This window comes from Lissotriton vulgaris, chromosome 4_1 (assembly GCF_964263255.1).
Source record: "Lissotriton vulgaris chromosome 4_1, aLisVul1.2, whole genome shotgun sequence".
In the NCBI taxonomy this organism is placed as follows: Eukaryota; Metazoa; Chordata; class Amphibia; order Caudata; family Salamandridae; genus Lissotriton; species Lissotriton vulgaris.
The window spans coordinates 1,073,445,233-1,073,470,733 of record NC_141691.1 but is presented as its reverse complement, the minus strand read 5'-3'; the positions used below and the strand labels follow the sequence as shown (position 1 = coordinate 1,073,470,733).

Here is a 25,501-nt window from a genome sequence, read left to right as displayed (position 1 = left end):
GGGCCTGCTGTATTACTGGAAAACAGTTGGTCAGATGGGAGCACAGCGTTGTCCATATTACGATGGGGGAGGTATCTTGATCGTTTCCGCCTTTTATACGTTCCATGCATACCTGTAGGATAATTGGGCTGATATCATCGCTCCACTTAAGACGCTTAAGATTTTCCGTATATGTTCCCAGACACGCTGAGGGTGCGGGTTTGTGCTTCACTGTGTTTGTGTTAAGGGATATGACCTGGGGCCTGTGGTCGCTTTCAGAACGTGGAAGGATACAGAAGCTGGTCAGACAATGAAGCAGGTCCGCGTTACAGATGGTGTAATCCAGATAAGAGTGTTTGCTACCGTTAGTCCAGGACCAATTCGGGGGGATATCCCCCGACGACCTGCCATTCATTACCAGGTAGCCGGCGCTGTAGAGTTTCATCACACAGATCTCACCCAGACCGCAATAGGTTTGATTGGTTGGTTTGATTTGTGTCAAGGCCTCAGTAATGGGGAATAAGAAGGGCCCATCAGTGTCTGCTAAGTCCCCCTGAAATAAGTTGGTTTTAAAATCCCCCGTGACAATGCAGTCTGAGTCGGGGTGTTCCGCAGCTATGTCGCTCATTATTTCCGTTAGGCGTGCCAGGTGATCTTTTTTTGTACGTGTATTGGGGTTGATATATACATTAAAAAGAAGTGGGCGCTGTTTTCGCCACGAGTTAATTTTAACCCCGAGTAGCCAGTCTTCCTTGATACTTAATCGTGAGATATGGCCTTTTAGGTTATTTGATATGTATATTGAAAGGCCACCTTTGGCATGGCCGTAGCGGCTGTCCCTGAGTGCGGGTTTCCATAATTCAATATAGCCAATGACAGGAAATCCTTCTGTAGCCCAGGTTTCCTGTAGGGCTATTACGGCATGTTTGCATAGGAAAGAAAAAGTGTCAGGGTGCGTAATTTTCTGATGAAGGCCGCTAATGTTCCAAGAACATATAAGAAAAATGGGATCAGCTTCTGGAATAGGAGCGGTTGCAGATGGAACTACTGGTGGAATTGGCATTGCTTGGAGTTTGTAGTTATGGGCAGAAAGCTCTACTTCAGAGGGTCAATCTGAGCTTTTGGTTGACAAGATTGCTGGGAGCCATTCCCAGCCTAGACTTGTGTCGGCGTTGGAGGCCACCGTTGGAGGAATTTTATACAGTTCCTCGGATCCTGCCGCGTTTTTTAAGATCGAATACGGTCTGAGATAGGGCGCTGGTCTGGTAGTACCAGCATTTCGAGGAGGTGTCGGCTGGATTAGTAGGGAGGTGGGGTAACCTGGAGTGGAATATGGATACACTCTGATGCCCCAGTCCCGAAGGGTGGTCTTGTGGTTCAAAAAGACTCCTGCCCAGCTGGCCGACTTGAGTGACACTAGCGTTACCTCGGACGGTTGGGTGCCTCTTGGTGGGAGAAATTCGATAGATTCTATGTCCTCCGATGCCAGGCCTGCGAACCCCGGAATACCTTCCACGAATTTTATTATGTTAGATCTGTTGAGGATATCTTGTCGACCCCTTGATTTATATTCTGGTGCCAGTAGGATGTGAAAGAGTGAGGAATCATTTTTATTCTCTTCTTTGGGTATGCTTGGGGCTGACTTGTTGATTTTATTAGTAGACAGGCCTGCGTCTGTTTTCTGCACCTGTTTCATTGGACAATTAGGAACCTTCAAATGAAGGATGACTGGTTTTGGGCACAGTTGTTTTTTGGATGTAAATTGTTTTTGTGAAATTCATTCTTGTTTTTACAGTGTCCACGCGGGGAGGAGTTGTGGCCGACACTGGGTTCGATTTTATTAAAGTAACTCCTGGTCTCACTGTTCTGCAAGTCTTCTTCATCATCTGTGTCTCTGCTTCTTCCAGGATCTTCAACAGACCTGTGGGCATCAAGGACATCCAAAGTTATCTCCCTTGGAGTGAAGGAGTCACTCCCCTAGATCTGCAGGCACCACAGTAAAGCTGACCTATCTGCTGCTCCTGACATTCCATGGACTTCGAAAGGCTCAGCATCACAGGGGTTGGTTCTGCAACTACCTCAAGACCTGACCTGTCCTCAAAGCAAGTTTGAGAACAGTATCCCTCGTCAAAACTGCTGGGACTGAACACCTGTGTGCCAGGTCTACTTGCCATTGCCAAGGCTTTTTGTTTCTGTAATCGAGAGATGTTCGGGCTACAAGAATCTTCAGCCTCCAGCATCTCTTCCTGTCAAGATTCAGTGTCCTCACTGCATCCTCTGCACCATGGGCTTTCTTCTTTGGTGAGCTGCTTGAGGTCCTCTTGCGACTCATGTGCCTTTTTCTGAGCCTGCTCTGACTCTCCTGCACTTGGTGAGTCCCTTGGACCTTGTTGGTCCCAACCTTGCACCTTCATCGTTTTCCATGTCTGTTGCTGCTGCCAAGACTTGGTTGTGCTCCCGCTGGACACCAACCCCCTGGTTCTCGACTTCCGAAGTGGGACAGCTCATACCCAGCTTCTGGTCTTCCTCAGTGTCGCCTATTCCTCACAGCTGCAGCATCAAGGTCACCGACATCGACATCACTCCTGCATCTTCTGTCATCAGTGAGCATTGCTCTTCTGTGCCTCCTGGTCACCTCCAAGTGGCATAGACTCTGTCTCCTCTGCTTGCAGGTTCTTCTATTCTCTTCAAGAATCCACCTTTGGATTCCACCGGACTCCTTCACAGTCTTCCCCAGAAGCATCTTTACTGAAGTCCTCCATTGTGATCTACAGCGGTTTACAACTTCACTTAACACCTATTCACACAGCTTCCCTGGTGTAGGTATCCTGGTTCCTGGGTTATCCACAGGTGGGGTGACTCTCCAACCTTCCTTCTTCGACTGGTTTTCTTCGGGGTCCACTGAGAAGGGTCCTTCTTCTTAAGTACTGCAACCACGACTTTCCTGTTGACTTGTATTGAGTACGCAGCTGTGTTTCCACTCTGCACACAGCCTCCTTCGAGTTCCTGGGTGCTTACCTTGGGTGGTTCCTTGTGTCCCCAGCTCTTCTGAGTCTCCTGGTCCAAGTCCCTCCTTCAGTCACAGTTCGCATTCTACTTTCCTAGTATATGGTTTGGTCTCCCCCGGAGACCACTGTATATTGTTCTCACTTACCTGTTTGCAGTTTAAGTATTGTGTTGATAGCTCCAGGTAAGAGATATACCAATGTGTTAGTGAGTGTTCTGTAATAACAGACATATGTTTATAACTACACTGTGTGGTACTTTTTCGTTTAACCTGCACAACATGATTAGATCTGGTAAAACAAGCTGGTTAACACTCTTCTGGACTAAGCCTGAAGGCTGCTCTCCGCAGCTATCACTTAGAGAGCTTTCTGTGGTTGTCTAAGACCACTAAAATTAAAATTATCATGAGGGTTGTCTGGATTAGTGCAAGTTGCTTCACTTAAATAAGTGTGCACCATATACTAAGCCAGCCTACTACATTGGTGTACAGCGGTTGGTATTTAAGCCTGCACTGTTTTACCTGCTAATCTAGGTGTGGTTAGATGAAAACCCATCACTAGCATAATGCACATATAAAACCCTTTTGTATAACGGTAAGTTCTACTGAACTTTTTGGATTGCTAGCTGAGGGTCTAGTTTACCATGTCTTTATTTGGGGAATCCAGTGGGTCTCAATGTTCTGGATACAGTGGCCTTAAGTTCCAGAAACTTAGTACCCTGGATGCATTAAAGAAGTTAAAGTCGGGTAGTAACCCTAACATTCAGCAACTCTTAGAGCTGCTGCTGCAGGATGACTTCCAGAAATCTGGAATGTCAGAAGGGCAGAACAATGTGGGTGGGGTGTCTCCAAAAGATGGGTCAGATGTGGTTAACCCCAGAGACACACATTTTGAGCATTACCAGGGGGAGTCTGATGACTCCACACTATTGAACTCTGATCTCCAAGGGAATAGTACAGAGGGTGTCCCTAGAGGTAGGTCTCCCGTTATTCCTCCTGGGAGGATACAGAGAATGCAGGGGAGATGTAGATCCTTCTCTCTCAATTCCAAAGCCTCTAATTACTCAATAGGGTTCTCCATCTCTGGTATGAGAGAGGACTCCTTAGAGAGGAAATACAACCTTGGAAGTACAGAAGGCTAGTAATCATTTGGGACTAGAGTCCCATGGTGGCAGGACTAGTGTCCCTAGGGTCAGGGAGCAATCTTTTGATGCTAGGTATCTGAGCAGGAAAGGCCCTCCTTACCAGGAGGGTATGATATCCATATATTCATCGCTGCTTTGGAGAGGTCATGTAAAGTACAGAAGTTCCCTCAAGGGCAGTGGGCAGCTATCATGTAGCTCTCCTTTGCTAGCAAAGGTAGAGACAAACTCCTCACTGTCAAGGAGGAAGATGCTGACAGCTACACAGTCTTGAAGAGTGACCTCATAGATGGGTTTGGTTTGACCACTGAACACTACAGGGTCAAATTCAGGGAGACACAGAAGGCACACACCCAAGACTGGGTTTACTTTGTAGACAGTCCTATTAAATCTCTGGAAGGCTGGATTCATGGAAGTAATATGCATGATTATAAGGGATCGTACAATGTATTGATGAGGGAGCACGTCCTTAATAACTGTTCGGATCAGCAACTGCACCAGTACCTGGTGGACTCTGATCTGACATCTCCTCAAGAACTGAGAAAGAAGGCAGACAAATGAGTCCGCACCAGGGTGAAGCAGAAAAACAATGGTGGTGGAGATGACCAGAAGAAGCAATATTCTTCTAAGGTCCTAGAGCAGGGTGGGAAAAAGAGTAAAGACAAAATGGAGTCTTCACTAGTTCCCCAAAATTCTTCCTCTGAGGGTGGGTCCCAAACCTCCTCTTCCTCTGGAAAGAAACCTTGGCTTTACCTATGTAAGGAGAAAGGCCACAGAGCAAGGGATACCAATTACTCTAAGGCAAACACCAAAGAACCTACTGCTACTGCCTCTAAGGCAATTAGCACCCTTACCTAGGACCAGTACAAGTAGTAGTAGTGCCCCCAATGGATTAGTAAGGTTAACCTTGGGTTTTGAAGTGGGTTCCTGCCTAGTCAAACTCCCACTCAGAATGTCCTTGTCTGTGTGTCTGTGACAGTGGCATGGAACTTGCCACTTTACTTGTAAGTTCCACTAACTTGGGCAAGTATTTGTGACAGACCTGCAACTCCATGACGGGGAGGTATTATGACTTATATACCTGCCAGCCCAAAATGATGTTTGCATGCCCAGATAATTACCAAGTTTGCAAAGTATTTTCAATGCACCGTTGTCATGATGATACTCTGCCAAAGACTAGATGTAAACTGTATAATTGAATGCATTAAATGTAACATGCTTTATCTTCAATACATTTTTACAAAATAATTTTAAAAAACTTGTGCAAGTACAGACAATAGCCACCGATCAGGACTGGTCGAGACGCTGTGGCATACAGGGGCCAGTGTCACAATGGTGACAGAGAAACTTGTATCTCCTAACCAGATCATACTTGGTCAACCTTACCAAGTGACCAATCAAGCAATGTCAGGACTGATAATTTGTTGGCAGTTGTTAATCTCAGCTGGGAAGAGGTGACAGGGCCTAAAAGATTTGTGGTTTCCCCAGACCTACCTGTGGACTGTCTGTTGGGCAGTGATTTGAAAACTTCAGGCTGGTCTGAAGTGGATTTGCAGCTGGAAACTGGAGACTCATCACCATGCAGCTTGGTCACACAGAAGACTACTTATTGCCCTGGAAGGATTTGGCTGTGACCGGGATACCGGGAAACTGGTAGTCCAATTGTGACTGGACTTCTGGCAGGACTGAGAGCACTTAGAGGAACTTTTACTCCATCCGTGGACTCAGGAGTAGCCACAGGAAGACCCCAGTCGACCGCATCTCATCCACAGAATCATTGAGCATCTTTAGCATCCCAATTCCCTTGCATCAGCCCCACTTCCTTAGGAACCTACAGCAAAGGATAAAAGTGCTAGGAACTGACAGAAGACTTCACGTTTTGAGGTAACTGTTTCTGAGGGCTTAACTGGTCCCTCTGACTGGCTCCCTGTCGGAGATTGTTGCCCAAAGTAACTCTAACATATCGCAATACAACTTGCCAAAATGTTTTGCTCAAACGGTTTCTAAGTGTCAAATTCATTGAATTTGACGATGCTTGTTCGAGGTTGAGTAGACAGTGCCTATTTACTGTACCTTGTAGAACCTATATCTCCAGAACCCTTTGCTGGATCTTTTTTCATTATGATGTTTAATAGTATATAAAATACTGTCTATTTTTATAAATTGGTGTTGGATTTCTTGAGTTTCTTGTGCATTTCTTCTTCAATTGTTGTTGGTGCTGTTTAAATACTTTGCACTTGCTCCTTTGTGTAAGCCCTGCTGCCGAAAGCCACAGCTACCAGCTACCTAGGTTTGAGCTAACAGGCTTAGCAAACGAAGTCTACTAGTCCAAAAATGGTTTGTAAGTGTACTACAGGGTGAGGTAACATCATATAATACACCCTGTTTCTTCACAAATACAATATTGTAATAAAAAGAATGAAAACAGTCTCAAAGGGACCTGCCGGTCAGAGGGGTGGAACCCCAATGCCCTAATAAGGAGCCGCCCTACACACTGACCCTTTTAACACTTGTCTGCCCGGTCTCCACCAGCTTCCCCCAATTAGGTTGTTCATTTCCCCTCTCACTCCACCCCCCCATGAAAAGGCTTTACCTTCAGTCTGTCCAGATTTCTCATTTGCCTGCTGCTTCTGTACATCTGTTCCCTTTAACCTCAGTCTGCCTGTTTTCCGTCCAACTGCCCAGTCTCTCCTGAGTCTGCCCTCTTCCTCTCAGCGTTTTCATCAGACTTTTCTCTCCTCGAATATGCCTGTTTTCATCTCATCCTGGTCGCTTAACCCACCTGACCATTCTCACCCGAGTCTACCCACTTTAAACTCACCCTGTCACTTCCCCCACAGTCTGCCTATTCTCCACCAACTTTGCCCAGGTTCCGCTTTGGCCCTCTTCCCCAATCTGCCTATTTTCGCCCAAGTGTGCTCTGTTTCCCTACAACCGGTCAGCTTTCTCCTTAACCTGCCCACTTTAACTCCAGTCTGTTCTCCATCTACCTCTGAGATTGCCTAGATTTCTATCAGTATGCCATCTTGTCCTTAGTCTGTGGTTGCCCCAAGTCTCCCAAATTCGTTCCCTATCCCCTCCATATTCCCTAGTCTGTCGTAGCGCTAGGTCTCCCTAATGTGTTCCCTTTCCCCTCAGCCTCCCTCCTTATCCCTAGTCTGCCCATGTTGTCCATTCTGCTACATTTCTCCTCAGCTGTACCTGCTTGACGTCACAGTCTCCTCAACTTGTCAGATTTAGGCTCAGGAATCACCATGGAGTTGTGGACGAAAGACACATTCAGCCTCTGAGATGTTGTGCTGGTCTTGTGATATATTCACACTGCAGGCTAACTAATGTGAAAAGAGTGTTTATTCAGCTGACAGCCCTGTTAATACAAATACATATGAACTCGGCTGCCTTTGGCATTCCCATGAGCGGTGAAAGGGTAAAATGTTTGTTGGTCACGTATCTTTTTAATTGGTGGCAAAGGTGTATGGTTCTTCTCAAAGAGCTCTTGTGGGTAATTCGAGGTATGCTGTTATATTTGTGCCATAATTCAGAATTTTCGCTAATCTGGATTTATAAAGCTTACTGAAAACAATTACAATTGATATTTGTCTCTTGTAAGTAATCAAACAATTTTTCACATTTTATAGATTTTTTTTTAGATTATTAAAAATCATAAAAACTTCCTTAGTGTTTTCACTTAAACCTCTCATTAGGTAATTTGCAGCTTAAATTGAAGCTTGAAGTGTGAAATAAGAATCTCTAATACCATTCGGGGCCATTCATATGTGACTCTACATCCATGAAATGTGTATTGAGATGTCGCTAGTGTCTGTCAAAGTCGCCAATTTCTAAAAAGAGCCAACAGGAGTTGTGCGATCTCAACTGTCCTATTGGGCATTGTGTTTATGGCGTATATGTTTTCCCACAAACTCAAATGCCATTGACACTTCAGTGATGACGAATGAGTAATTTATTTTTGAATCGTGCCATTTTTCATTAACCCAGGTTGAAAATAATGCTGTATTTTTTTTTATTGTGAAACCAAGCTTTATGTTGTCCAACGTTAATATGTTTTTTTTTTTGCAATTGTTTGATGTAGATTTTCTTAAACATACCTCCGTGTTTAAGAAAGCTACAAAACTAATTGTTGACTTTCCTCTTTGTCTTAGGCCTTGCCCAGTCCGGCTCTTGGGGCTGCTTTGATGAATTTAACCGCATTGATTTATCAGTGCTGTCAGTAGCTGCTCAGCAGATTGCAATTGTGCTGACCTGTAAGAAGGAACGCAAAAAAAATTTCATTTTCACAGATGGAGATAACGTGGACATGAACCCCGAGTTTGGACTATTTTTGACTATGGTAAGCATGAACTCAAACACTCTTTCTGCACGTTTCCACAATAAGCAGACAAAAGTTTGGTTTGGCAATACTCCGCATCAAAAAAAGTGTTTTGTATTAGATCTAGCTTGACAACATAGCAGTCTGTTGACCTATTGTGTACAATTTACATAGACCCTCGTAACGAGTGGGCCAATAAATTCTGATTTGTGCAGTAACTCTTCTTACTACACATTTCATAAGTAAGAGTTTTGTGATGAATATGGGCAGGGGAGAGGGAAATGCCACATAAATAGTGGATCATGCAGATTTTGGTGCGGTAAATGCCAAAAGCCTTACAATGCCCCAACAACTTGTAATAGGTGATAATTATCATACCCGATAAATACTTAGCATCTAGTGTTGGTTTTAATTGTGTGCCATAAATCTCACCAGATTGTACCAAACTCGCAATGTGGACCATAGAATAGGCTTTTCATCACCCTCCAACCGTTGACTTGTGTTGGTCGGCTTCCTTAAGCCATTGCTTTGAGAATGCATCAATCTCATCTTAAATCAGTCCAGAGGAGTATTTTATTCTCATCATCATGCCATTGGCTGTTTCTTGCATCATAATACTCACACATGGTGCTGTATAGCACAATGGCCCCTCGCGGTGGGATGCCTGACTTTCACCTTGTGGATACCCTGCCAGGGTTATCTCACAGGGGAATACCAGGACGGGTTCCCTAAGCAAGCGCTGAGATGCCCCAGGGTAAGTCGTGCGCTATATAAGTCTCATTCATTTCATTTCATTTCATAGCAAAGGCGATTCTTAGTTGCTATTCCTTAATATTGCATCTGGCTTTTTCTTAAGCTTCTGTTGGGGCTCAAATGCAATGCCGACTTTAAGATGAACACTGTTGGTGTGTTCCTTTGCTGACTGGGACAGCTTGACACCTTGAAGGTCACCACAAGTCTTGTGCGATCAACAGTACGAGACATCCTCTTCAGAAGATTTCAGGACAACCATTTTGATTTCAGTCTGTACTGATGTGCAGAAGAAAAGGCACCCATGCTTCTAACGGTTTGCAACTTTTCGCATTCTATTTTAATGTGCTCAGCACTACATGGGCCTGTTCTGTGTTTGGTACTGAGTGCACTTTCCTCGATGGATGTGTAATTAGTACTCTTTAAAGCAGTGTATTCCATCCAGCCTGTTGGTTCTTTTTAATCTCAAGATATATTGCATTATTCTGAACTTTGAAGCACAGGACTTTAAAAGAAAGACTTCTGGATCTTTGAAGTATTATTAAAAGTACTATGCATAGTATATCACAGATGCTGCTGGGCGTTTCACAACGAATATAAGGCACTGGCAAAACAAATAAGCCTGACTTTAATTTGCTGACACTTTCTTTGAATATTAAGGCTAGATCCATTGGATTTGCTAATGCTTGTTTTTCATGCTTCACTAGAGATCTGTGTAACTATTGCTTCTTCAGCCTTGATTCTGGGATGAAACAACTTGATTAAGTGTTGCTTTAGCATAGATGGCCTTGGCGAATACTTAATTTAAAAATGCTTGGAAGGATAAAATATTTTCCACAAGCAAACATTAAAGGAATCTGTACAATCTTCTTAATCTCCAGGGCATTATTCTTTATTTGACTTTGCAATTGTAAACTGTCTAAATGGCAAAGACTGGAACGGAGGCCCTCTTCGATACAGCATGGCTCTTTATTATTCATATTCGGTCTATCCCAAGTGTATAAGTGATCATTCCTCCTTTGTACGTCATGTCTGCTGGAGGATTAAGGCCTAGCAAACCCAATAAGTAATTAATTTAAATAATGCTTGTTGGACAGGCCCCAGAAGGGGGCTCGCTCCCTCCCCGCATGACAGAGCCAGGACACCGACTCTCCAGAAGCCACCCACAGAAGCCGCCCGTAACCCGTCCCACACGGGACGCCTGCCCCCGAACATCTCCACATCACCGGCCTGGGCATCCACCAGCACCATTGCCCGGGCCCAGCCGCCATCTTGGACACTGCACCACGAGGCCGCGTGGCCTCAGCTTGACCCTAACCCTGGGCCTGGCCAGGCCCCGACATCCCGGCACCACCATCCACCCAGGAGGTGAACGGACCACTTGGCAGGTCAATGGGAGAGAGAAGTTTCGATGGCTCTCCCCCTCCAGGTGCCGATCGCCCCCGGCCTCCCCGGGCGCTGGCTCCACCCCCCTGCTGGGTGTCTGGACTCCCTCATCCCGGACCTCCCGACCTCCAAGTGCGAGGGTCCGGACATCAAAGGGCACCAGACCTATAACTGGGGCAGCTCCAGAGCAGGAGGGCAGTTTTATCCTGGAGTCAAGAGACACCGTGAAGAACTCATCCTTGACGGACTGCTGGCGCTGCCGCAGCCCTGCCTTGTGAACTGTCGTCCTGCCCGCTGGTGCTGCCGCGGCCCTCTGCAACCTTCATCCTCGTCGGGACCTGCAGGCGCTGCCGCGGCCCGTTGTAACTACCATCTTCGTCGGGACCTGCTGGCGCTGCCGCGGACCGTTGTCACCTTCGTTCTCCTCGGGACCTGCTGGCGCTGCCGGGGCCCGTCCTCCTACAACGCCGAGCTCGAGGATTGTGAGCTATCCATCATTTCATCGCAACTACCAGATTGGTAACGAGACTGTCCCGCTACCCCTTTCCCCTTCCAAGAGACTAGAATCGAGGGGAGCCCTGAGTCCTGACCTCCTTGTACCATTCTACCGTACTTCAAGATTGCTTATAAAAAACGTTAAACCTTATCTTTGTGTGGTATCCATCTGTGGGGGGGAAGTTACTTGTCTGTACGATCGCTGGAGACGGCTCTCCCCGGAGACCTCTCCCCTTGTCCTCGGCCGACCCTCCAGGTCCCGTCTAACATTGGTGGCCAGCGGCGCGATCCGAATCAACGCGTACCGTACAGAGAGTAACTCACCCCACGACTAAACCACAATGACAACCAAAGAGAGCGGATCCGCAGAGAAATTCCAGATGGATAAATTGGAAGAGTACAGCCATCGAGAGTTAAAACAGTTTTGCAAAGAACTAGGCATTGCTACCACCGGTCTGAGCACGAAAGACGACTTCAAGCACGCCATAGAATCTTGGGCGGAAACCGGGGCCGTCAGACCCCGGGACCAAAACGTCGAAGCATCAGAGACCAACACCACTTCTCCCAAAGAACGGAGAGCGGGTCTCTCACAGGAAGAGATCCAAGAAAGAGAAAAAACCCGACTCCACGAATTAGAGTTGGCTCGGCTCAAGTTGGACGGAGAGCTAAAACTAGCGGAACAAAAACTGAACTTAGAACACTTGCGGCTCCGAGAAGAGCGGGAAGAAAAGCAAAGACAAAGAGAACTCGAAGAAAAGAGACTGGCATACGAACACGAGCGCAAGCTAGCTGAAATCGAACTACGAAAACAAAACAAAGAACTAGGGGTGCCCGAGCAACCGCGCACCCCGGGCACTACGGAACAAAAAGTCCACATCCCCAAGGACGTCGTCCGAGAATATTATCGGAACGACGACATACAACAGTGGTTCAAGGCCTATGAGATCGCCATGACCTCCCACCGGATCGATCGAAGTGACTGGGGAGCCGGTCTGTGGGGGAGGTTCGTCAATGAAGGCCGCGATGCCCTGCTACAGCTCCCGGACCATCAGATGACGTCCTATGATCACATGAAGGCCGCCCTCCTCACTCGATATGGACTCACGCCCGAGATGTACCGACAGAGGTTCCGCGACTGCACCCGGATCCCGGGTACAACTTGGGTGGAATATGTGAACTATTTTAGCCGAGCCTTCGAAGTGTGGATCAAGGGTAGCCGAGTCACCACCTACGAGCAACTCTTCAATCTCATTGTATGGGAGCACCTCTCCAACAACTGCTTCGTCGAGCTCAGGCAGCACCTCCTCGACAGTAAACTGACTGACCCTCGGCAGCTCGTTGGGAGAGCACCCGCGTGGCCCGGAGTGGGCCAAACGAGCAGAACCGAAACAACCAAGGTCATCATCGTCCCCGAGGAGGAGGAGGAGGCCAGGGCCGGGGCAAAGATGCCGCCCCAGCAGCTCCCGTCAACAACACACCGCCCTCGGCTGGGCGGGGGAACCCCCCGATGCGCCCAGGGTTCCGAGCCAATGTCATGTGCCATCGGTGCCAGCGGGTCGGACACTATGCCAACGACCCGAACTGCCCCAAGAACCAGACTCCCGGGCCCCGCCAGGTCGCTGCCGCCGCCCTGGGAGAAGAACAACCTTCTGAAGAGTATGAAGAATACGACCAGGAGCAGCCCGAGTGGGAACCTGCCGCCATGGTCCTGGCTTGCCTAGGGGGAAGAGACATGGTCCCGCGGGTCCCCCTACCCGCAAACACCAGAAAATACAGCCAGTGGGTGAACATAAATGGACGCAAGGCCGAAGCCCTGCGTGACACAGGGGCCAGTGTGACGGCCGTCCGCTGTCACCTGGTGACCCCGGAACAAATCCTGCCACACGTCCTTTGCCCTGTCTGATCAGCTGACAATTCTGAGAGCCTATGTCGGATGGCCTGTGTTCCCTTTGAATGGGGAGGAGTGTCCGGCATGCTGAAAGTGACTGTCCGCGATGATGCCCCCGTGGACTGCCTCCTGGGAAACGATCTCAAGAGTTCCCCGTGGGCGGCCGTTGAGAGAAGAGAGCACCTGGGGATGCTGGGCCTCCCAGACTGGGCGTGCGTAACAACCCGGTCCATGGCCGCCCGTGCCATCCCCAGACCCGAAGAGCCCGAATGGCCAGCACCTCCTCCCCCGATCACTCCAGAGGAAGACGCCGGCCGCCCTGACCCCCCACAACCAGCCCCGGAAGAGCCCGCTCAGCCTCAAGACCTTCCAGACCTGGCTCAGTGGCGTCAAGAGGGGGGGCCCACCCAAGAACAATTTCGGCAGGAGCAAAAGACCTGTCCCTCCCTCGAGGGACTCCGACAGCAAGCCCTCGCCCAGAGCGTGGGAGATACCGTGGGGGCGCACTGGATCTACTGGGACAACGACCTATTGTACAGCGAGCAAAGAATTGCAGAATTGGGGGCCAGTCGGGTACTGGTGGTACCCCTCCGCTTCAGAGACTTCCTTTTAAACTTGGCCCACGATGTCCCCCTGGCTGGGCACTTGGGGCAAGATAAAACCTACAACCGCCTGGTGACACACTTTTACTGGCCCAAGATGCGGAATGACGTTTCGAACCACTGCCGGGCCTGCCCCACCTGCCAGGCCAGCGGCAAGAGCGGCCGAAAACTCAAGGCCCCCCTGCAACCATTCCCCGTGGTCACCACCCCGTTCGAACGAGTGGGGATAGACATTGTGGGGCCCCTGGACCCCCGAACAGCACAAGGACATCGATTCATCCTGGTCCTGGTGGACCACGCCACCCGTTATCCCGAGGCCATCCCACTTCGAACAGTGACAGCACCAGTGGTAAGCCGAGCCTTGATGGGGATCTTCTCGCGAGTGGGCTTCCCCCGGGAGGTCGTCAGTGACCGGGGCACGAACTTTATTTCGAAGTATATGAAATCCCTCTGGCAGCAGTGCGGGGTCACCTACCGTTTCACAACCCCCTATCACCCGCAAGGAAACGGACTAGTCGAGCGGTTCAACCGCACCCTCAAGGGAATGATTATGGGGCTGGAGGAGCCCCTACGCCGCCAGTGGGACGTGCTACTACCGTGCCTCCTCTTCGCCTACCGAGAAGTCCCCCAGAAGTCCCTCGGTTTCAGCCCTTTCGAGCTCCTGTACGGGCACCCTGTCCGGGGGCCCCTCAGCCTAGTGAAAGAAGAATGGGAGATGGCCCCCCTGAAAACCCCTCCGGATGTCTACAAGTACCTCCTGACCCTCCGCAACCAGACCAGGCGATTCAGGGAGATCGCTAAAGCTAACCTAGAGGCCAGTCAGGAGGACATGAAGAAATGGTACGATCAGCATGCCTCCTCCATTGAGTTCGAACCTGGTCAGCAGGTGTGGGTGATGTCCCCCACCGAACCTTGTGCCTTGCAAGATAAATGGACAGGACCCTTCAAGGTGGTCGAACGCAAGGGCCCTGTCACCTATCTCATCGACATGGAGTCCCCCCGAAACCCCCTCCGTGTCCTCCACGCCAACAGACTCAAACCACACTTTGTGCGCTCGGAGCTCAGCCTCCTGATGGCTACAGACAATGGGGCGGAAGAAGACTCCGAGCCCCTCCCTGACCTGCTGAGGACCCGTGAGAGAGATGGTTCCGTGGATGGGGTCCGACTCTCCTATGCCCTGACCCCGGAGCAGCGCCAAGGCTGTCGAACCCTCCTGTTGCAGTTTGCGGACCTGTTTTCCCTCACCCCCTGGTGCCTTCACGATGTGGATACTGGGGACAGTCCCCCTATCCGACACCGGGCCTACCGAGTCCCGGACCGGGTGCGCGCCTGCATCCAAGAAGAGGTCACCAAAATGCTCGCACTCGGGGTCATCGAGCCCTCAGACAGCCCCTGGGCCAGCCCGGTCGTACTGATACCCAAAGCGGCCGCCCCAGGCACCACCCCCGAGCTCCGGTTCTGCGTTGACTATCGGGGTCTGAACGCTGTCACCCGAACCGACGCTCATCCTATCCCACGAGCAGATGAACTGGTCGACCGCATGGGGGCTGCCCGCTACCTAAGCATCTTCAACCTGACAGCGGGCTACTGGCAGATCGGCCTCACCCCCAGGGCCCAAGAACGATCCGCTTTCTCCACCCCGGATGGGCACTACCAGTTCACTGTGATGCCCTTCGGCATGAAAAACGCTCCAGCCACTTTTCAAAGACTTGTGAACCAGGTATTGGCGGGCCTCGAAGACTTCAGCGCCGCCTACCTAGACGATATCGCAGTATACAGCCGCCACTGGTCAGACCACCTCTGCCACCTCCGAGAGGTCCTGCAGGCCCTTCAGCGAGCCGGCCTCACCATCAAGGCCAGCAAATGCCAAATTGGCCAAGGGTCCGTGACCTACCTTGGACACCAAGTGGGGAGCGGTCTGGTGGCCCCTCTCCAACTCAAGATCGCTGCCATCCAGTCCTGGCAGCCCCCCGTCACCCAAACCGAGGTACGAGCCTTCTTGGGGCTCACCGGATACTACCAGAGGTTTGTGAAGGACTATGGCAGCATTGTGGGGCCCCTCACGGAACTCACATCCAAAAAGCATCCCAAAACGGTCAACTGGACCCCAGACTGTCAAGCGGCCTTCGAGAAACTGAAGGCCGCCATGTGCACCGCCCCGGTGCTCCAGGCCCCCGACTACAGCCGTGAGTTCATCGTCCAGACCGATGCCTCGGACCATGGCATTGGGGCCGTCCTCTCGCAACTCAACTCCGAAGGGGTCGATCAGCCAGTGGCCTTCATCAGCCGACGCCTACTGGACCGAGAACAGCGCTGGAGTACCATCGAGCGGGAGGCCTTCGCAGTGGTGTGGGCCCTCAAGAAACTCCGGCCCTACCTCTTCGGTACCCACTTCCGGGTACAAACAGACCATCGCCCCCTGCAATGGTTAATGCAGATGCGGGGGGAGAATCCCAAACTGCTGCGATGGTCCATCTCCCTGCAAGGGATGGACTTCACTGTGGAGCATCGCCCTGGTCAAGATCACGCCAATGCGGATGGCCTGTCACGCTTTTTCCGCCTCGACGGAGAGAGTCCCCAAGAGGATGGGTGACTCTCCCCGCCTTCAGCAGGCCCCAGAAGGGGGCTCGCTCCCTCCCCGCATGACAGAGCCAGGACACCGACTCTCCAGAAGCCACCCACAGAAGCCGCCCGTAACCCGTCCCACACGGGACGCCTGCCCCCGAACATCTCCACATCACCGGCCTGGGCATCCACCAGCACCATTGCCCGGGCCCAGCCGCCATCTTGGACACTGCACCACGAGGCCGCGTGGCCTCAGCTCGACCCTAACCCTGGGCCTGGCCAGGCCCCGACATCCCGGCACCACCATCCACCCAGGAGGTGAACGGACCACTTGGCAGGTCAATGGGAGAGAGAAGTTTCGATGGCTCTCCCCCTCCAGGTGCCGATCGCCCCCGGCCTCCCCGGGCGCTGGCTCCACCCCCCCTGCTGGGTGTCTGGACTCCCTCATCCCGGACCTCCCGACCTCCAAGTGCGAGGGTCCGGACATCAAAGGGCGCCAGACCTATAACTGGGGCAGCTCCAGAGCAGGAGGGCAGTTGTATCCTGGAGTCAAGAGACATCGTGAAGAAGTCATCCTTGACGGACTGCTGGCGCTGCCGCAGCCCTGCCTTGTGAACTGTCATCCTGCCCGCTGGCGCTGCCGCGGCCCTCTGCAACCTTCATCCTCGTCGGGACCTGCTGGCGCTGCCGCGGCCCGTTGTAACTACCATCTTCGTCGGGACCTGCTGGCGCTGCCGGTGACCGTTGTCACCTTCGTTCTCCTCGGGACCTGCTGGCGCTGCCGCGGCCCGTCCTCCTAGAACGCCGAGCTCGAGGATTGTGAGCTATCCATCATTTCATCGCAACTACCAGATTGGTAACAAGACTGTCCCGCTACCCCTTTCCCCTTCCAAGAGACTAGAATCGAGGGGAACCCTGAGTCCTGACCTCCTTGTACCATTCTACCGTACTTCAAGATTGCTTATAAAAAACGTTAAACCTTATCTTTGTGTGGTATCCATCTGTGGGGGGGAAGTTACTTGTCTGTACGATCGCTGGAGACGGCTCTCCCCGGAGACCTCTCCCCTTGTCCTCGGCCGACCCTCCAGGTCCCGTCTAACAATGCTCGATGCACACGGCAGAACATGCTGCTCAATGGTAATTTCTTTTGGATTACTCACTTCTATTCCACATAACTGAAATGTGTTGGAAATGCCCAAGCCACTGTTGGTACTTTTATTTTTGTGCCTCGGTGGAGTATTCCTGAATTGTTTATGTTGTCTGTGCAATTACAGAAGTGCTTCAAACATCCACAATTGTTTTCTTCCTGTCCCAAAATTAAAATTAGTTTGGTCTGAACAGTTGGGCACGTGATAGAACAGAAACCCAGATGCATCTCCGCATCCATATGCTTTTTGCAGTGAGCCTACAAATGTATTTATTAAAATACACAAATGAATCATAGCAAAGTGGAGTAGGGGAATACCTCAGCATCAGCTAAGGAATCGAGCTCCCCATGGTGAAGTGAGGCACACATCAGGGGGCATATTCACAAGGAGCTATCACAGAATTAAATGCACTTTATCGCAGCCAAAGTTGTGATAAATTTACCCCACCATTCACAAGCTGGTGCTAACAGCCCACAGCACCAGTTTACCCGCAATAGCACCGTAAAAAATATCGCCACGAAGGACCCCCGCATCTATGGCTAATGAGATGCAGAGTAGGCCTTCCCGTGACAAAAGCCGCGACAACACCACACCTCAACATTCACAATGACCAGACAGATCGGCGATAATAACACAAAACACGCGATAAGGCGGGTTAGCAGCAGAAATTTTACACCTGCTCTGACCTGGTGCAAAGTCGGATCACAGTCTGCACCACAAAAGGGAGCACAGCCCACAGCCACACCTGAAGATAAGCAGATGCCATGGAGCATCTGAACATGCAGCACGGACACCCAAGAGGGTCACAACACCCACTGACACCACTCCCTTGCCTTCAACATCCCCCTCGGGTCCACCCCAAACCCGGACCAAGAAACTGCACACCAACACCACGAATCACAAAACAAATATGTTGCATCAGGTCGCACAAGCAGGAAAGTCAACATACATGCCTGGCAAGAAAATAAATGGAGAACCAGTCATATATCAATGCAATCACCAACACAAAACACCATACAAACAAAAATAATACACAACAATTTGGTTGAGTCCTAGCTGGTCCACACTAGACAATCCATCGGACACATCCTTCGAAGACAAAATGCAACAGGAGAAGGTGTGCCATGCGCCCAACAAAGGAAAGGGAGGGAGAGAGACGGAGTGAGACTGCACAAGCAGAGGAAGGCCTTGCAGGGCACCTGGCACCACATGCCAACGTGTGTGTGTATGGCCATCCGTACACCATAAGCCCAAGGCTGTGTCCCAATCGCAGCCACAAAGCCACATCTCATTCCGAAAACGCAAGGAGTAGTCAGACAAACCTACGGGATGAAAGCTCCATTGTCCCAATGCAGAAGGCGGGAGGACACCTGCACCTCTGACCTTGGTCCAGAATGCGCCTGGAAAACCCTCAGAGAGATGCCATGGCAGATGCGGATGACTCCCACACCACGCATTGGGCAAAAGAACAATCCAACTCATCCACACCCCACACACCAAAGCCCCTGCCTGAGGTACCCCTGCATGGGATGGCCTTGACTCACACGGAAACAGCACCCCATGCTGCCCAACATTGCACACACATTCAAACCATTGCTCAGGGTCGTGGCATATCCTCCACACAACTGCTGCAGCACAGAAGAGTGCGGGTTCCACAAGACACACCAAGGCAATGGCAGGTCATATTGGGCACATGCACAACCCCTGTCACGAGGGACACTACCGTGCACACATGCTGCATTTATTGGGCACAGTGCTACTGGCAGTGCTGCGGATCAGTTACTGGCTCAGCTTCCGCATTGCCTACATCACCTGCGTCCAGCCCTGGTTCCACTGCCGAACATGCATATTCGAGTGTCCCATGGAAGTCTGCCTATCCAACACAACCGTAGATTAATTGGACTATTAATTGAATGTGCGCCTCCTGTTGGAACACGGACAGGAGTGCAACCAAGACAGCCAAGCATGGGATGCCTTGACATCCTGGGTATGCATTGGCAGTTGTGCACAGGAGGTTGCACAATTCCTCGTGTGTAGTGACCACATCGAGGCCCTCAGTCAGTGTATTTGTTCGACTACGTGACGGATGTGTGGTAGTACCCGTGTGTTGGACAGGCCACATGAAGGGCTCGCTCCCTCCCCGCATGACAGAGCCAGGACCCGGCTCCCCAGGTGCTACCCACAGAAGCAACTCACACTCCGTCCCCTACGGGACTCCTACCCCCGGACATCTCTGTGTCCCGGGCCTGGGCCACCGTCAGCACCATTGCCCAGCCCGGCCGCCATCTTGGATACTGCACCACGAGGCCGCATGGCCTCAGCTCGACCCCAACCCTGGGCCTGGCCAGGCCCCGACATCCCGGCACCACCATCCACCCAGGAGGTGAACGGCCCACTTGGCAGGTCAATGGGAGAGAAGAAGTGTCGATGGCTCTCCCCCGCCAGGTGCCGATCGCCCCAGCCTCCCTGGGCGCTGGCTCCACCCCCCTGCTGGGTGTCTGGACTCCCTCATCCCGGACCTCCCGACCTCCAAGTGCGAGGGTCCGGACATCAAAGGCCGCCAGACCTATAACTGGGGCAGCTCCAGAGCAGGAAGGCAGTTGTATCCTGGAGTCGAGAGACACCGAGAAGAACTCATCCTTGACGGACTGCTGGCGCTGCCGCAGCCCTGCCTTGTGAACTATCGTCCTGCCGCTGGCGCTGCTGCGGCCCTCTGCAACCTTCATCCTCGTCGGGACCTGCTGGCGCTGCCGCGGCCCGTTGTAACTACCATCTTCGTCGGGACCTGCTGGCGCTGCCGCGGACCGTTACCACCTTCGATCTACCCGGGACCTGCTGGCGCTGCCGCGGCCCGTCCTTCAAGAACGCCGAGCTCGAGGATTGTGAGCTATCCATCATCTCATCGCAACTACCACATTGGTAACAAGACTGTCCCGCTACCCCCTTTCCCATCCAAGAGACTAGAATCGAGGGGACCCCTGAGTCCAGACCTCCTTGTACCACTCTACTGTACCTCAAGATTGCTTATAAAGAACGTTAAATCTTATCCTTGTGTGGTGTCCATCTGTGGGGGGGAAGTTACTTGTCTGTACGATCGCTGGAGACGGCTCTCCCCGGAGACCTCTCCCCTTGTCCTCGGCCAACCCTCCAGGTCCCGTCTAACATTGGTGGCCAGCGGCGCGATCCGAACCAACGCGTAATCGTACAGAAAGCAACTCACCCCACGACTAAACCACAATGTCGACCCAAGAGAGCGGGTCTACGGAGAAATTCCAAATGGACAAGCTGGAGGAGTACAACCATCGAGAGTTGAAACAATTTTGTATGGAACTGGGCATTGCTACCACCGGTCTGAGCACAAAAGATGACTTTAAACACGCCCTAGAATCGTGGGCAGAAGCAAATACCGCCGGTCCCCGGGACCGACGCATCGAAGCACCAGAGACTAGCACCGCTCCTTCCGAAGAAAGGAGAACGGGTCTCTCCCGGGAAGAGATCCAAAAGCGAGAAAAAAGCAGACTGCATGAATTAGAGTTGGCACGGCTCAAAATGGATGGAGAACTAAAACTAGCGGAACAAAAATTGAACCTAGAACACTTACGGCTGCGAGAAGAGCGGGAAGAAAAACAAAGACAAAGAGAGCTCGAAGAAAAAAGACTGGCATACGAACACAAGCGCAAACTAGCAGAAATAGAACTACGTAAGCAAGGCAAGGACCTGGGGGTGCCCGAGCAACCGCGCACCCCAGGAGCTACAGAACCAAAGGTCCACATTCCCAAAGATGTCGTCCGAGAGTACTACCGAAACGACGACATACAGCAGTGGTTCAAGGCCTACGAGATCGCCATGTCCTCTCACCGGATCGATCGAAGTGACTGGGGAGCCGGTCTATGGGGGAGGTTCGTCAATGAAGGCCGTGATGCCCTGTTACAGCTCCCGGATCATCGAATGACGTCCTATGATCACATGAAGGCCGCCCTCCTCACTCGATATGGGCTGACACCCGAAATGTACCGCCAGAGGTTCCGCGACTGCACCCGAATCCCGGGTACAACTTGGGTGGAATATGTGAACTATTTCAGCCGAGCCCTTGAGGGATGGATCAAGGGGAGCAACGTAACGACCTACGAGCAGCTTTTTAACCTCGTCGTGTGGGAGCACCTCTCCAACAACTGCTTCGTCGAGCTCAGGCAGCACCTCCTCGACAGTAAATTGACAGATCCACGGCAGCTCGCCGCCGAGGCTGACTGATGGGAAAGCACCCGAGTGGGCCGGGGTGGCCCGAACGAGCAGAACAGGAACAACCAAGGCCATCACCGTCCCCGAGGAGGAGGAGGAGGCCAGGGCCGGGGGAAAGACACCGTCCCGGCCGCTCCCGCTACCAGCACCCCGCCCCCGGCCGGCCGGGGCAACCCCCCGATGCGCCCGGGGTTCAGAGCCAACGTCACGTGTCATCGGTGCCAGCGAGTCGGTCACTACGCCAATGACCCGAACTGCCCACAGAACCAGACTCCAAGGCCCCGCCAAGTAGCTGCCGCCGCCCTAGGAGAAGAGCAAGTCTCCGAAGAGCAGGAGGAATACGAACAAGAGCAACAAGAGTGGGAACCGGCCGCCATGGTCCTGGCGTGCCTAGGGGGAAGAGACATGATCCCGCGGGCTCCCCTACCCGCCAACACCAGAAAATACAGTCAGTGGGTGAACATAAATGGGCGCAAGGCTAAAGCCCTACGTGACACGGGGGCCAGTGTGACGGCCGTCCGCTGTCACCTGGTGACCCCAGATCAAATAATACCGAACGTTCTCTGCCCCGTCCGTTCATCCGACAATTCGGAGAGCATGTGTCGGATGGCCTGCGTCCCCTTCGAGTGGGGAGGAGTATCCGGCATGCTGAAGGTGACGGTCCGCGATGATGCCCCCGTGGACTGTCTCCTGGGGAACGATCTCGAGAGTTCCCCGTGGGCCGCCGTAGAAAGAAAAGAGCACCTGGGGATGTTGGGCCTCCCGGACTGGGCGTGCGTAACCACCCGGTCCATGGCGGCCAGCGCCATCCCCCGACCAGAAGAACCCGAATGGCCAGCACCTCCTCCCCCGATCGCTCCAGTGGGGGACACCGACCCCGCCGACCCCCCGGAACAAACCCAAGAAGAACTCGCTCAGCCCCAGGACCTCCCAGACCTGGCTCAGTGGCGTCAAGAAGGGGGACCCACCCCAGAACAATTCCGTCAGGAGCAAAAGACATGTCCCTCCCTCGAGGGACTACGACAGCAAGCACTCGCCCAGAGCACGGGAGATACCACAGGGGCCCACTGGATGTATTGGGACAATGATCTATTGTACAGCGAACAAAGAATCGCCGAGTTGGGGGCCAGTCGAGTGTTGGTGGTGCCCCTCCGTTTTAGAGACTTCCTGTTGAACTTGGCCCACGACGTCCCCCTGGCCGGACACTTGGGTCAGGACAAAACCTACAACCGCCTAGTGACCCACTTTTACTGGCCCAAAATGAGAAATGACGTACTCAACCACTGCCGGTCCTGTCCCACTTGTCAGGCCAGCGGGAAGAGCGGCCGCAAACTCAAGGCACCCCTGCAGCCCTTCCCGGTGGTTACCACTCCGTTCGAAAAGGTGGGAATAGACATTGTGGGGCCCCTGGACCCCCGAACAGCGCAAGGGCATCGATTCATCCTGGTACTGGTGGACCACGCCACCCGCTATCCCAAGGCCATCCCCCTTCGAACTGTAACAGCACCGGTGGTCGGCCGAGCCTTAATGGGGATCTTCTCCCGGGTGGGCTTCCCCCGGGAAGTCGTCAGCGACCGAGGCACGAACTTTATTTCAAAATACATGAAATCCCTCTGGCACCAGTGCGGGGTCACCTACCGATTCACAACCCCCTATCACCCGCAAGGAAACGGACTGGTTGAGCGGTTCAACCGCACACTCAAGGGAATGATTATGGGGTTGGAAGAGCCCCTCCGCCGCCAGTGGGATGTGCTACTCCCGTGCCTCCTCTTCGCCTACCGAGAAGTCCCTCAGAAGTCCCTCGGCTTCAGCCCCTTCGAACTCCGGTACGGACACCCTGTTCGAGGGCCCCTCAGCCTAGTCAAGGAAGGTTGGGAGATGGCCCCCCTGAAAACTCCTCCGGACGTCTACAAGTACCTCCTGACCCTCCGCAATCAGACCAGACGATTCCGAGAAATCGCCAAAGCCAATCTTGAAGCCAGTCAGGAGGACATGAAGAAATGGTACGATCAGAACGCCTCCTCCATAGAGTTCGTACCTGGCCAGCAAGTATGGGTGATGTCCCCCACCGAACCTTGTGCCTTGCAGGATAAGTGGACGGGGCCCTTCAAGGTGATCGAGCGCAAGAGCCCCGTCACCTATCTCATCGACATGGAATCTCCCCGGAACACCCTCCGGGTCCTCCACGCCAACAGACTCAAACCCCACTTTGTGAGCTCGGAGCTCAGCCTACTGATGGCTACAGACAGTGGAGCGGAAGAAGACTCCGAGCCCCTCCCTGACCTACTGAGGACCTGGGAAAAAGATGGTTCAGTAGACGGGGTCCGACTGTCAGATGCACTAACCTTGGAGCAGCGCCAAGACTGTCGGGCTCTCCTGCTGCAATTCGCAGCCCTATTTTCCCTCACCCCAGGGGTCACCCCCTGGTGCTTGCACGATGTGGACACTGGGGACAGTCCCCCCATCAGACATCGGGCGTACCGCGTGCCAGATCGGGTACATGCCTGCATCCAAGAAGAAGTATCAAAAATGCTCACAATCGGAGTCATCGAACCCTCGGACAGCCCCTGGGCCAGCCCAGTCGTGCTGGTCCCCAAAGCTGCTGCCCCCGGCACCACCCCTGAGCTCCGATTCTGCGTTGACTATCGGGGACTGAACGCTGTCACCCGGACCGACGCACACCCCATTCCCCGAGCCGATGAGCTGGTCGACCGCATGGGGGCTGCCCGCTACCTCAGCATCTTCGACCTGACGGCGGGCTACTGGCAGATCGGCCTCACCCCCAGGGCGCAAGAACGGTCAGCTTTCTCCACCCCGGATGGTCACTACCATTTCAAAGTGATGCCATTCGGCATGAAAAACGCTCCAGCAACCTTTCAACGCCTGGTGAACCAGGTATTGGCGGGCCTCGAAGAGTTCAGCGCCGCCTACCTGGACGATATCGCGGTTTACAGCCGCCACTGGTCCGACCACCTCCGCCACCTCCGAGAGGTCCTGCAGGCCCTCCAACAGGCCGGCCTCACCATCAAGGCCAGCAAATGCCAGATTGGCCAGGGGTCCGTGACCTACCTCGGACACCAAGTGGGGAGCGGTCTGGTGGCCCCCCTCCAACTCAAGATCGCTGCTATCCAGTCCTGGCAGCCACCCGTAACGCAAACCGAGGTCCGGGCCTTCTTGGGGCTCACCGGATACTACCGGCGGTTTGTGAAGGACTATGGCAGCATTGTGGGGCCCCTCACGGCACTTACATCCAAGAACCAGCCAAAAAGAGTCGACTGGACTCCCGACTGTCAAGCGGCCTTCGAGAAGTTGAAGGCCGCCCCTGTGCTCCAGGCTCCCGACTACAGCCGGGAGTTCATCGTCCAGACTGATGCCTCCGACCACGGCATTGGGGCCGTCCTCTCCCAGCTGAACCCCGAGGGAGTCGACCAACCAGTGGCCTTCATCAGCAGACGCCTACTGGCCCGGGAACAGCGCTGGAGCACCATTGAGAGGGAGGCCTTCGCAGTAGTGTGGGCCCTCAAGAAGCTCCGGCCCTACCTCTTCGGTACCCACTTTCGGGTGCAAACAGATCATCGCCCCCTGCAATGGCTAATGCAGATGCGGGGGGAAAATCCCAAGCTCTTGCGATGGTCCATCTCCCTGCAGGGGATGGACTTCACTGTGGAGCACCGCCCTGGCCAGGATCACGCCAACGCGGATGGCCTGTCACGCTTTTTCCGCCTCGACGAGGAGAGTCCCCAAGAAGATGGGTGACTCTCCCCGCCTTCAGCTGGGGGGGACGCATGTTGGACAGGCCACATGAAGGGCTCGTTCCCTCCCCGCATGACAGAGCCAGGACCCGGCTCCCCAGGTGCTACCCACAGAAGCAACCCACACTCCGTCCCCTACGGGACTCCTACCCCCGGACATCTCTGTGTCCCGGGCCACCGTCAGCACCATTGCCCAGCCCGGCCGCCATCTTGGATACTGCACC

At 52.8% G+C, this 25,501-nt stretch overlaps 1 protein-coding gene across 1 annotated transcript in view; it reads left to right on the top strand.

Moving 5' to 3' along the window:
• DNAH5 (dynein axonemal heavy chain 5) overlaps positions 1-25,501 on the top strand; it is a 5,605,957-nt gene that overhangs the window by 3,392,059 nt on the left and 2,188,397 nt on the right. Inside the window, exon 37 of the mRNA XM_086967405.1 lies at positions 8,286-8,473. Coding sequence (XP_086823531.1) covers positions 8,286-8,473 — 188 coding nt within the window. The remainder of the gene's footprint in view (positions 1-8,285; positions 8,474-25,501) is intronic.